Here is a 12,681-nt window from a genome sequence, read left to right as displayed (position 1 = left end):
GTAACAAATGGAACTACTTAGTAACAACAAAGCAGCTGATGATAGACCAATTCTCAGGATACACCCTTGTTTTGCCCATCGGGCTTCTTCAGTGACAAGATTTCCGGGAATTTTTTCATTAGGTTTTTTCAGCCGAAAGTAGTCCACAGGAACGCAGAAGTTGCCCATCAGAGATGCTCCGGTACAGTGGTACCTCAGGTTACAGATGCTTCAGGTTACAGACACTTCAAGTTACAGACTCTGCTAACCCAGAAATAGTACCTCGGGTTAAGAACTTTGCTTCAGGATGAGAATAGAAATCGTGTGGCGGCGGTGGGGCGGTGGGAGGCCCCATTAGCTAAAGTGGTACCTCAGGTTAAGAACAGTTTCAGGTTAAGAACGGACCTCCAGAACAAATTAAGTTCTTAACCCGAGGTACTACTGTACAGGTGGTAGCCATGTTGGTCTGACATAGTCGAAATTAAAAAATTAAAAAATTGTCCAGTAGCATCTTAGAGACCAACTAAGTTTGTTCTGGGTATAAGCTTTCGTGTGCATTCACACTTCTTCAGATACTTGTAGACCAGTGTTTCCCAACCGGTGTTCCGCGGCACACTAGTGTGCCGCGATACGTTGCCTGGTGTGCCGCGGGAAAAATTGGCGGGGGGGGGAATAAAGGGGAAAAAATTATTCCCCCACCGCCAGGCGTGGGGCTGGGGCGGGGGAAGCCCGAGCTTCCCCCTCCCCCAGAACGGGACCCAGAGCCATGCCGAAGCTGCGCGCAGCTTTGGCATCGCTCTGGGAGCTTGCGGGGCTGGGGGAGGAGGAAGCCCTCCGCCAGCCTCCAAACCATGTCGGGAGACAGCGGGATGGCGCGCTGCGCCTCTCCCGCTGTCCCCCGAGTTTGCAGGGCTGGCGATGGGGAGGAGCAGGCTTCTCCCCCCGCCAGCCTTCCAGCCAAGTCGGGGGGCAGCGGCAAGGGCGCGCTGCGCCTCTCCCGCTGTCCCCCGAGTTTGCGGGGCTGGCGACGGGGAGGAGCAGGCTTCTCCCCCCGCCAGCCTTCCAGCCAAGTCGGGGGGCAGCGGGAAGGGCGCGCTGGGTTTCTCCGCTGTCCCGGACGGCTTTCAAAAGCCTGCCTTCAAAAGCCGTCCGGGACAGCGGAGAAACGCGCTGCCTTTCTCCGCCCTCCCGGGAAGGCAGGCAGGGGGGAGCAAAGGCTTTCGCCCCCGCCCGCCTTCAGAAGAGGTCAAGGACCTCTTCTGAAGGTGGGCGGGGGGCGAAAGTCCTTGCTCCCCCCTGCCTGCCTTCAAAAGCCATCCGGGACAGCGGAGAAACGCGCTGCCTTTCTCTGCTCTCCCGGGAAGGCAGGCAGGGGGGAGCAAAGGCTTTCGTCCCCGCCTGCCTTCAGAAGAGGGACCTTCTCAGGGGAGAGCGTGCACGAGACCGAGATTGCGGGTAAGGAGCTCAGCCCTGGGCAGGAGGAAGCGGGGCCGCGCGTGCGGGCCACATCCCCACAGAGAGCGAGCCTCCCCCGGCCCACCACTCCGGGCAGGTCCACTCGCATGAGGGGGCGGCGATGGCGACGGCCGGCAGCTTGCCTGCAATGCCATCCCTCGAGCAGGCGAGGAGCCCGGAGGCTACCAGATGCGAGTCCTCTTTCCCACCCTGCTCGGGAGTCCAGAGCACTTGGTCGCATTCAGGATCTAGAGTGGGGAAGCGGGGCTTGTGTCTGGGCTGGACACATTGGGCTGCCTGTGCCGCTCGACCTGCGGGGAGAAATCAGGGTGGGAGTCACGACCGTGAGGCAGGGCTGCCAAGTGTGGCAGAAGAGGACACGGCCGTCGCACCTGTCCTTAGGTAGGAGCTTCTTCCGTGTCAACCTGCTGCCCTAAAGTCTTGGCTTTTTTCTTGGCTTTTTGGCGGTTGGCACAGAAGGAAGGCAAGGGGGAGGGGGAAAAATTGAAACTTACACTTTCGTGCGTCCCTCCCGGCGTGACGCTGCGCGCTGACGTCACGGGGCTGTAATGGTGGTGTGCCTCGATATTTTTTTCATGAAACAAGTGTGCCTTTGCCCAAAAAAGGTTGGGAAACACTGTTCTAGACCAAGGATGAGGAAGAACTGCTCCCAGAACTGCTCTCTTCTCCAAACCATCTTTGCCATGCAACCTAAAACCCTCATATGTGATTAGCCTCCCTCATGAAATTGGTACCCTCTAACAATTAGAGCTTCCTACTCATTAGATACAAAACCCAACAAGAGATACCAAGGTATCGCAATATGTGGGACATGTCTGCTCAATGGCCATTCAGCCTACTAAGTCTGCTGATAGGGCTGAAGAGTGGTCAGTGGCAGAGGTAGGGGGGTGCAGTAGGTGCGGGCCACCACGGATGTCACCACTGAGGGGAGTGACAAAATGCCGGGCGGCACTCACTGCAAGGCTGCAGAGATGCGGTGGCTTGGGCGTGTGCAGGCTCCACAATGCCCAAACGGTCCGCCCGCTGCCTCCACCCCAGCTGTAGGGCGGCTGAGTGGGAGGAGGCAGGCAAACTCCAAAGGCCCCATGGTGCACCCTGTCCCTATGGGCGGCTCACCCCGCCCCTGGGCACGCCACCCCAGACACCTGAGCGGCTTCCTCTGCCGCTGAGAGTGGTACTACATATCAAGGTGAGATTACCATATGGACTTAATTCACATCAGGAGACCCTGTTGTTCTCATCATCCACAATTTAGTTCTATGTAGCTATATACAGTCCCATGCTGAGAAGATGCATAGTGACATATGCTTCCTTTTCTAACCTTTATCATATACCTGGCCTTTCAGCTTTGACAAAGAAATCCATCTGAATCCTTAAATCCAAACACTTTATTTGAAAATGCCATCTTTTAAAAAAAGGAAAGAAAATGTACATACTGTTAAAAAAAATTACATAAACCAGAGGCGGGTTACCTGTGGACCACCAGATACTGCTGAACTACAGCTCCCATCATCCCTATCCCTACACAATCAATGGCCAGGGGTGATGGAAGTTGTAGTTCAGCAACATATGCAGGACCACAGGTTAGCTGCTCTGATTGTGAAGAATTTGGGATATTCACTGTTGCTGATGACCTAGACAGCAAACAAATATGAAAAGAGGAATCCGTAAAGCTAATATATAGGACTCATAGTTTAACAGCAGCAACAAACCTGACCCTATTGTGCACATCTGAACATGCAAACATGGGATTTTAAACTTCTGTATTTAAACAAGCATGGGATTGTTAACCTTGCAAATTGGGATTGGGCATCATAGTCAAACAGGTGAAAACAGACCTGAAAGCCGCAGTTCTGCATGTTTTTTCAACTGCCCTATGGTGTGGTGCAATGGGTCAGTGCATCTAGCTATTAACCGGAAGGTTGGTGGTTTGAGCCCCCCCAGGGAGGCTGGGGGCAGGATTCCTGCACGGCAAGGGCTTGGACTAGATGACCCCTGGGTGCCTTCCAATTCTACAGTTCTATGATTCTATGAAAGAAAAAAGGGTGTGTGAGAGAGGAGTGCTTTTCACCAAGTTCTTTTTCTTTCTGAAGTTCAATTTTCAATATTCAGTTTTAATTTCTGCAATAAGATTGGGGGGGATTGATCTTTGATACGTCCCATTCCATGCCAGGAAAGGCACATTCTTAAAGGAATTACAAACTCAATGTCTATGGAACAACTATTTGCAAAAATTTGTGCGATTTATGCTGCATTCTAATTTTCAGACGCATGAACAATTGGAGGTTGAATTTGCACTGGAGAATATGTAAGTAACCCAAGTACTGTAGAAACCAATTACTATAGAAGCCTGTCTGCTGCAATGAATTGTATTCTCTTTTTTTTATTATTTTATTTTATTAAGAATAAGGTCTCTTGTGTTACTCGATGTTTTAATGTTCACTGGGTATTTCATCGGCAATCATTTGTAGCCCAGCGTGGGATCATCTTGTATGTTGGAGAGTGGGACAGAAATGTTTTAAATCTAAAAGTTACCATCAGCAGCTAATGGCCATAGAATGAGCCCAATTGTATAAACTTGCTATTTATAAAAATTCAAGGCGATGCAATTCAAATTAGCTATCCATCTCCCTTCCTTGAGGAACTTGTTAATGGGGGGAAGTTTTCCTTTCTTTCAACACATGTGCCTACGTAGCAAATAAAACACACCTTAGCGTGCCTTCAAATGTCAACTTTGCCTGTGATGATTTCCATAAACTGGAGAGCAAAAGACGACTTCCTCATAAGAACTCTGATTTACATAATGCTTCCTCTTCTCCTTGCACTAATCCTTCCTGTGCATCTGGAGTAGCAGAGGCCAGAATTTTTTCCATCAGGACTGATTCCCTCAGATGTCTAGTTTGCAGGTGCCTGGCATACAAATATGATAATGTATTGCTTTGGCTCAAAAGCACTATGATTGCTGGATAAAATTGACATCAGGGATTTGTACCATTTTATCAGACTCTTCCCCTTGTGTTACTATTGGGCTACTACTAAGAAGAGTATTCAAGCTGCCATACTTAACCTAACAGTAAGTCTCATTGAACTCAGTGGCGATTACATCTGAGTAGGCATGCATAGGATTGTACTGGAAACAATTAAAAAAATATAGAGCAGTATTATTTTGAAATAATTGCCTGTTGTCTCCTACAAGAACTAAGCTGTCGATGCAAGACAGAAGTTAGGGATGGGTCATATTGCTACAAGGTTCTGAATTTCCTTGTCCTGGGAATTTTGCAAGAATAAGTAGTGTGTCATGCTAGAGTCACAGGCAAAGAAACGTGGCGATGACAAAATGGACTAGATTGTGGTGATGTGGCAGCAAGATGATCTGAAGGATCTACGAATTAGAACACTGACCTGATTAACCCGGTCACTTGGCTTTTGTATTTTGAAATCCTCATCAGTAGAGCATGCCTAAAATCTGCTTAATATGATGATTGCCATCGTTGCTGCCATTCACAAGCACAGCCTTGCCCTCTGGCTAAAGCCAAACCTTTCCTGCTAAGCAGTCAGAATTTAGGAACTCTTTTCCCGGAGTGACCAGGGACTCAGCTATACAGCTGCAAATGAAACATTTTAAGTGTGTTGTAAAGTGCGTTATACAAATGTGACACTAGATGGCGATGGCAAGCTATGGCAAATTCAATTTATTTTTCAAAACGTTTTTTTAAAAACATTTTCACAACAATTTTTTTTTATGTGTGTGTAGATTCCACCTAAGGGTAATCCCACACCACCAGCCTCCTGATAGTGTTGTTGATGTTACTTACCAAAACTAGGGGGGAGCAGGGCAGTGGAGGGGGTCAGGACTGGAAGAGCCAATCCCATCTGCACTCACATGCATCCTTGACCTCACTGCTCTCCCACCCCCTAGTGAGCAAAAGCAATGTCTCTGTTGGGAAAGCAGCAGGGCTGGCTAGTCCTGGGGGTGGTAAGCAGCAAAAGGAAAAGGGCAAAGTTAAATTCTAAGACATAAGTTGACTGTTCAGCTCTAACTTATGTTTAACAATTGTGCCTTAAATCATTCAAGTTGTAACATCATGTGTATATATATACTGTATATATGTATATTTATTTCCTAGATGTGGTCCAGCTGAAACCATCATTACAAATGGAACAATAGTGGTAATTTCCATTTCTTCAAGTATTTACTGTGCAATATCTCTGGGTTGCAGGAACTCTGTAAGCTACCTCTACTTAATATTGACTGAACAAAATCCTGAGTAAAAGTGTGAAAGAGAAATCTTAGATATGGGTATGGTGGAATATTGAATACTGAAAGCAAGCATCACACAGTGTATGGGAGAAACTGCAGCTTTCTTTCCTCCTCCCCTCTTTTTCATTCCCACTCTTATGATATGCATACCATGGGAGCCAAATCAGATGTTAGCAAATCAGAAAAATAATTTTTGGGTGGTCAGAACTCAACTTGGCTACAGTAATATTTGAATTGGCTTCCCATGTGAGTTGACTCAATCATGTGATAAGTGCTCACATCAGGTTATATGCCAGAAATGGAATGTATGCATTGGCCCATACAGATAACTGCCCAAACTGTGTCAAAAGAACCTTGATGTATGGAATAGTGAAATGAATATATCTCAGTATTAGGACACCAACCAAGTAGCTGCAATGGACTAAAATCTTCATGACATGAAATATGATGAACAATTTTTTGCAAATGTCACCCATAATCTTTTCCTTTCAATGCCATCACTAGGTTTCAAAGAGGTACACACACACACACAAACACACACACACACAGTGTGTGCACATCCAGGGTTTTTTTTAGAGCTACTGTATTTTTAAAAGTGTTATTTCTAAACACCGGAAGTGTTTTGAAAAGCAGTCAGTGACTAGGCACAAGAACTCTGGGATCTGTCTGTGTACATTTGTTAACTCTTCTTTATATAGTAAGTTATGGAGGGGTAATTAACATGGGACCCTCTAGGTGTTGTTAGACAACAATTCCCATCATATGTCTGAAGATTAGCCATTCTAGCTGGACCTGATGAGAGTTGAGTTCAGTAACATCTGGAGGGTATCACATTATACTATCTAGCAATAAAATTGCCTTCAGGTTTTGGGCAATATTCGTAGTGGCTGCATCCCAAAAAAGCCCACTTATAATTAGGTAATTGTGAAAGTGGGCCTTCACATGTCTGAGAATTTAGTTTAGGAAAAAGCCATGTCTTTCTCCTCACAAAGCAGGCCCTGTATCATGCAACTACTGCTGTCAAGTAATGTCTGCTTGGGGGGGGGGGTTCACATTTTCTAGAACAATTGCTAAGTCATTTATTAACTTGATGAATCTCCAGAGCTCATAAGTTTAATTCAATCAATTAAAAGCATCATGTGAGAACATGAATATATGTAGTGCTTTCTTTCTGGGGGGATGCAGGGGTACACATACCCCTAAACATTTTGTGAATCTTTGTACTTTTGTCCATTTACTGTATTTTTCCTGATTTGAACTAAAAAATGGTGATTTAAGAAAAAAAAAAAGCACTGAATATATGGCATTTGGCCAAATAAATTAAGTTTGTGGTTGCATAACATTCATGGCGCAAACTGTGAGATGAAAAATGTTATTCACTACTTTGTGGGTTACTTCTGTTGCAGTGTCGTGAACTTTGCTGTTTAGAGGTTCAGGCGGATCGAAGGAAACGAAAGAAAAAAAAGAATACGTATTTTAAACGTGAGGGTTATTCCTTCATTAATGCTTTTCCACACTACCACCCATTAGACTAGATGATAGAGGCCTCAGGTTTGGAGTTCAGGTGCTAGGTCCAGTCTGGAATGGGTAAAATTGCTAGTAAACACACTCAGGCATTTTGCTGATGTGGCTTCCACCTTAGATGGTACCATAGTATACTCCAAAATGTCAACAGCCCCGACTGAAAGAGTCAAGTTTAATGTCTTCAACCTCTGTCCTGGTGAGCACACCACATTACACCATGGTGTAAAACAAACTATGGTTTAATGTGAGTAAGCAGCTTCCATGGCACACCGATGAAACAAATCTGAGCCTGAGCCTGTGGTATGTTTCTCTCTCAAAAACCATTAAGTGGCAACCAAGGTTTGTTCTTGACTTGCCACCAGAGGGTTGTATGGGGAAAGCGGTGGAGGTGGCAGGGCAGGTGGTGCCTCAGGAACTTCTGCCGCCTGAGGCAGCAGCCTCACCCTCCTTAATGGCTGAGCCAGCTCTGGTACCATGTCTCTATAAAATCACTGTTGACTCTCCTTCCTGTTAAGACTTTAATTTCCTGGATCATTTTTTCTGCAAGTGCTATAGTCCGAACTTTTTGGACTATAGCAGCATTTGTAAGAGTCTGTCACATTTATTAAACTCCAGAGTGCCACCTGTTCTTGAAATGCCCATTTCCCCAGATTGGGACAAGGCAGATTTGGATGTAGAGATGAACTGTTAGGCTCCATTAAATGGTTTTTAAGGTTATGTTTCTAAGCATACTTACAGCGCAATCTCATGTGTCTTCTCAAAAGTAATCCCCATTGAGTTAAATGGACCTTACCCAGAGGCAGGTGTGCATAAGATTAAAGTCTTAGCTGTAGATACTTCCATTTACTTTACTGGGATCAGGATGTAGAACAAAATGCTAAACAGAGTTAATTGGAGGTAAGACCCACTGAACACAGTGCAGCTTACTTCTAAGTAAATGTGTATAGGCTTGCACTGTCATTTATTCATAAACCTCTATAACATTTTTCACAATAATGAAACACTTTCAAGAAATGCATGTCTCAATCCGCATAAAGAGATCTCAGTGGCATGGAGGTTGGTATTATTTCTGATAGGGATGCAAGTGGCGCTGTGGTCTAAACCACTGCGCCTCTTGGGCTTGCTGATTGGAAGGTCGGCAGTTCGAATACCTGCAATGGAGTGAGCTCCTGTTGTTCTGTCCCAGCTCCTGCCAACCTAGCAGTTCGAAAGCACACCAAATGACATTGTTGTGCGCTCTGGCTTCTGTCACAGTGTCCCATTGCACCAGCAGTGGTTTAGTCCTGCTGGCCACATGACCCGGAAAGCTGTCTGTGGACAAACGCCGGCTCCCTTGGCCTGAAAGCCAGATGAGCGCCGCAACCCCATAGTCACCTTTGATTGGACTTAACCATCCAGGGGTCCTTTACCTTACCTTTTATTATTTCTGATGGTTGGGTTTTAAAAAAACAAAACTGCTCTACTTCCTTTTTTCAACAATGTCCTCTTTTTCTTTTCTTTTTTTAGAACAAGATGTCAGATGTACATTGAAAGGATCCTTTGAAGGAACTCAAAACATTTCATTAGGCTGTGTCTCCAACTTGCATTTCACTGATCCTTCCCTTTTCCACTATGCCAGATTTAAGCAAGCAGAACTGGATGTTCTACTCCCAAAGAAGAGGTCACTTCCCACCTTTGTATGTCATAGCTGAGCATGGTAGTAACCTGGATAATTTTAGTTAGTCGCGCCTTTTATTGGGAGAGGTGTTTTAAAAAAGCAATTCTGTTTTTAAAGAGGCAATCTCTTTATTTTCAGTGTTGTTGTTGCAACTCATGTGGAGCTAACGCTTACAAAAACAGGAACCTGACTCTGCCTCTGAATACACTTCCCACTGATCAAGATGTAATCAAAGAAGTAAGTACTCCTTCTCAGCCCCTCTGTAGTTATGCTGCAGGGTTCAACAGGGTTCTGTTCTTTCTCACATGCTTTTGGACATCTATAGGAAGCCGCTGAGAGCCATCATCCAATTATTTGAAGTCAGGTGTTCATCAGCATGTGAATGGCACCCAGCTCTGTCTCCATTCCATCTGAGTAACCAAACAAACCCCTGTGTTGCAAAGAGAACATCAGCAATGTCTAGGCAACACGATGACCATGTACATACGCAATAGACGATCTTTATAGAATTCCTTCAAACCATAACAAGTACAAAATGAAATATTTAGTCTCAAACTCTCTGAAAATCTTTAAATGAAGCAAGGTACCAGACTTTGTACGATGAAAGACAAGCTATGAGGTTTTGTGTATTCAGCAAATATGATGTCCAACACTGAACAGTGATTCCGGATATTGACTACTGTTTCGTAGAATTCTTCATCAGCGTGGTGGGCGGATATAGAATTGCTTCATAAACCCATCTTATTTTGAATGAATGTATGTAAATGAAAATATCAAATGCTGAGGAACAGTGCTCATGTAATAATGTAGTAACTGGGTTTATGAACCAGTTACAGATAGGTAGCCGTGTTGGTCTGCCATAGTCAAAACAAAAAAATTCCTTCCAGTAGCACCTTAAAGACCAACTAAGTTAGTTCTTGGTATGAGCTTTCGTGTGCATGCACACTTCTTCAGATACTGAAGGTACTGTATCTGAAGAAGTGTGCATGCACACGAAAGCTCATACCAAGAACTAACTTAGTTGGTCTTTAAGGTGCTACTGGAAGGAATTTTTTTGTTTTGGGTTTATGAAGCAATTCTATATCCTCCCACCATGCTGACGAAGAATTCTACGAAACAGTAGTCAATATCCAGAATCACTGTTCAGTGTTGGACATCATATTTGCTGAACAAAGCTTCACAGCTTGTCTTTCATATTACAAAGTCTGGTACCTCGCTTCATTTAAAGATTTTCAGAGACTTTGTGTAATGGTTCTAGGGGTTGCTCGTGTGTAAGCCGGTGCCCACACCTGGCTGGGTTGCCTGAGTGAACCTTTTCTGTCCGGACAGCCACTCTCCCGTGGCTGTCTCAATCGCTGGCAGAATCCGTCAGTGGGCGTTTCTTAAACTTCTTCCAGCAAAGAAACTCTTTGATGCCTAGTCTCCTCCTACACTCTCTGCGCGAAAGCCTTCTGCGCAAGGAGGGCGTAGGCAGCGGAGGACCTCTACTCTCCCTGCTGGTCCCCAGCAAGGAGTCATGGGACCGCCTCGCCACTTTCCCCCATCTGCCCCCCTTCTCCACTGGTGCTACGCTGATTCTCTTCCCCAGAAGATGGGCTGCCTCTCCCAATCCCGGGACGCTCTCTGGAATCCCTCTGGATTTTGCTCTCTCCCTCCGGCACTGATGGCAGTTCCCTGACACTGGCCAAATATTCTTTCAAATACTTGGGTCCCAGGCCAGTTTTGTGATGTCATCACATTACGTTTCCCCCAAGTGAAGCAAGCATTGAAAAGTACCATAAGGGTACCATAATGGGTGGAATCCAATACAGTCGTACCTTGGTTTTCGAACAGCTCAGTTCTCAAATGTTTTGGCTCCTGAACTCCGCAAACCCAGAAGTGACAGTTCTGATCTCCTGCAGCCAGTCAGAAGCCGCACCTTGGTTTTCGAACGTTTTCGGAAGTCGAACAGACTTCCAGAATGGATTCCGTTCGAGAACCAAGGTACGACTGTTTAGCATTTTTTTCCCTGTCAGAGCAAGGATTTATTTTTGCACCACAGAACTTTCTCCCTCTCTCTTCCCCCACAACCCATGTGCCCCTGTTCTAGGGGTTCCCCCAAATCTCTGGAGCAGATTTGGGGACAAGCATGGTGCATGCAGGAGGAGAAGTGTTGCACAAACAGTTGGGTTGCACAAACGTTGGGTTGATGGGGTGCAGTAGTTGAATACTGCCCAATGGGAACAGGAGGAAAGCTTGACCTGGGGCTGCTGTCTTCACTGGCCTGCATGAAACAAAACCACTATAGTGTGTGGGACTAGTTAGAGAAATGGATCGTCCTGTGGAATAACTGCAACCTGAAATACATGTGAGATGCCCTGCCCACATCCTTCCTAAATATTATCACAATATATAAACTGCAGGCGCATTTTCCAGAATATGTTGAGGTCACTTTATAAGTCAGTAAAGGTACTAGAATCACCGACTGCAGAATGAAACCATTCTGAGGTTGTGAATTCCAAATTTTAGAGATTGTCAACAATCATTAGAAAGAGTGTAAAAACAACACACAGAAACCATCTCCGATTTTGACATTCACAACAGCATATGCAAACTTGGCACAGAACAGGAAATATATTTTGTCTATTTTTGGAAGTTGGGGAGGCTTTTATGATATGACATAATTGATTGTATTTAAATTCTTAACTTTTAGGACAAAGAAGTTAATTTACACTTCAAAGCAAAGACCTGGTAAGATTCAGTCAAAATAAAATAATGTGGTTTTTGGCTCTTCCACTATATCCATTTTTAAAAGATGTGACCAATTTTTCCCCTTGCATATTTACTTCACAGAACAACCTAGCTTTATGAAGCTTAGATTCAAGGAACCAAATTTTGGGCCTTCAATTTCAAGTTGAGAGATCTCCTCTCAAATATTTGTATATAGTTTTGACTTGAAAACTGGAAAATCTCAACCTATGCCAAAAGTAAATTTAGGATCATAATGATTATGTTTATCACTAACACTATGACTTGAAATTGTCCTTCTCAAACCCCTTTACTACTGGGTTATTGTTTGAGAGTCATTACATTCAGAATTATAGTCCTCTTCCACTAAAGCATGTCCTCCCTAAAAGAGGCCACATGTTGCGGTGAGACCTGGAGACTGACCTCTTGGTTGTGGGTGGGTATATTGGATAGCCGCAACACCCGATTGGTAGATCCCTTGTTGCTGGGTTTAATCTGACCAATGGGGTGCAGTCTAAACAGATCAAGGGACCTGTATATAACTACACACTTGACCCAGAGCTTTCTCTTTCAGCTTGTGCATCGGAACACCCGCCCACCTCTCCCTACTCTTAGGGCATTTTTGTAATTGACCTTCCTATGCCGTCGTGTGTCATCTGTTGTTGGGACAGGGGCATGGCAGGAATTTTCCCCACTTGGCTGATTGGCTGTTGCCATTTGGGTTTCGCCTGCCATGTAGCAAATCGTCACAACTTGTAAGGTTGCGGATAGGCACTGGTTCATGTGATAGGGATGGGAGAACGGTCTCGCCATCCCTATGTGAAGGGCATTCCATTAAAGGAATCCAGGGACTCACTTGGTTTGGTCAACCCCTGAGAGGGGTTGTGCCCGTGCCTGAGTCCAGGGGAGCATTGGGGAGTGAACATAGTCTGTTCCTGGGCTTTTCACCTACCTCAGGTGTTCACCCCTGGCTGACCTATTCTGGTACCCTGGGTCAGCGCTGCCTGCAAGAGTGCAGGGAGCTAGTCGAACCAGAACATGCAACCATTCTTCTGTA

General features: G+C 45.3%; 1 protein-coding gene across 1 annotated transcript in view; it reads left to right on the top strand.

Annotated features, from left to right (window-relative positions):
• Positions 1-12,681, top strand: part of LOC114594260 (cytosolic phospholipase A2 epsilon-like) — a 47,192-nt gene that overhangs the window by 20,257 nt on the left and 14,254 nt on the right. The window contains exons 6-11 of the mRNA XM_028723697.2: positions 3,723-3,763; positions 5,583-5,625; positions 7,123-7,198; positions 8,747-8,916; positions 9,036-9,134; positions 11,590-11,627. Of these exons, the coding sequence (XP_028579530.2) occupies positions 3,723-3,763; positions 5,583-5,625; positions 7,123-7,198; positions 8,747-8,916; positions 9,036-9,134; positions 11,590-11,627 (467 nt within the window). The remainder of the gene's footprint in view (positions 1-3,722; positions 3,764-5,582; positions 5,626-7,122; positions 7,199-8,746; positions 8,917-9,035; positions 9,135-11,589; positions 11,628-12,681) is intronic.

The sequence above is a fragment of the Podarcis muralis genome, chromosome 1, assembly GCF_964188315.1.
Source record: "Podarcis muralis chromosome 1, rPodMur119.hap1.1, whole genome shotgun sequence".
Classification (NCBI taxonomy): Eukaryota; Metazoa; Chordata; class Lepidosauria; order Squamata; family Lacertidae; genus Podarcis; species Podarcis muralis.
This window is presented reverse-complemented; position numbering and strand designations above follow the sequence as displayed.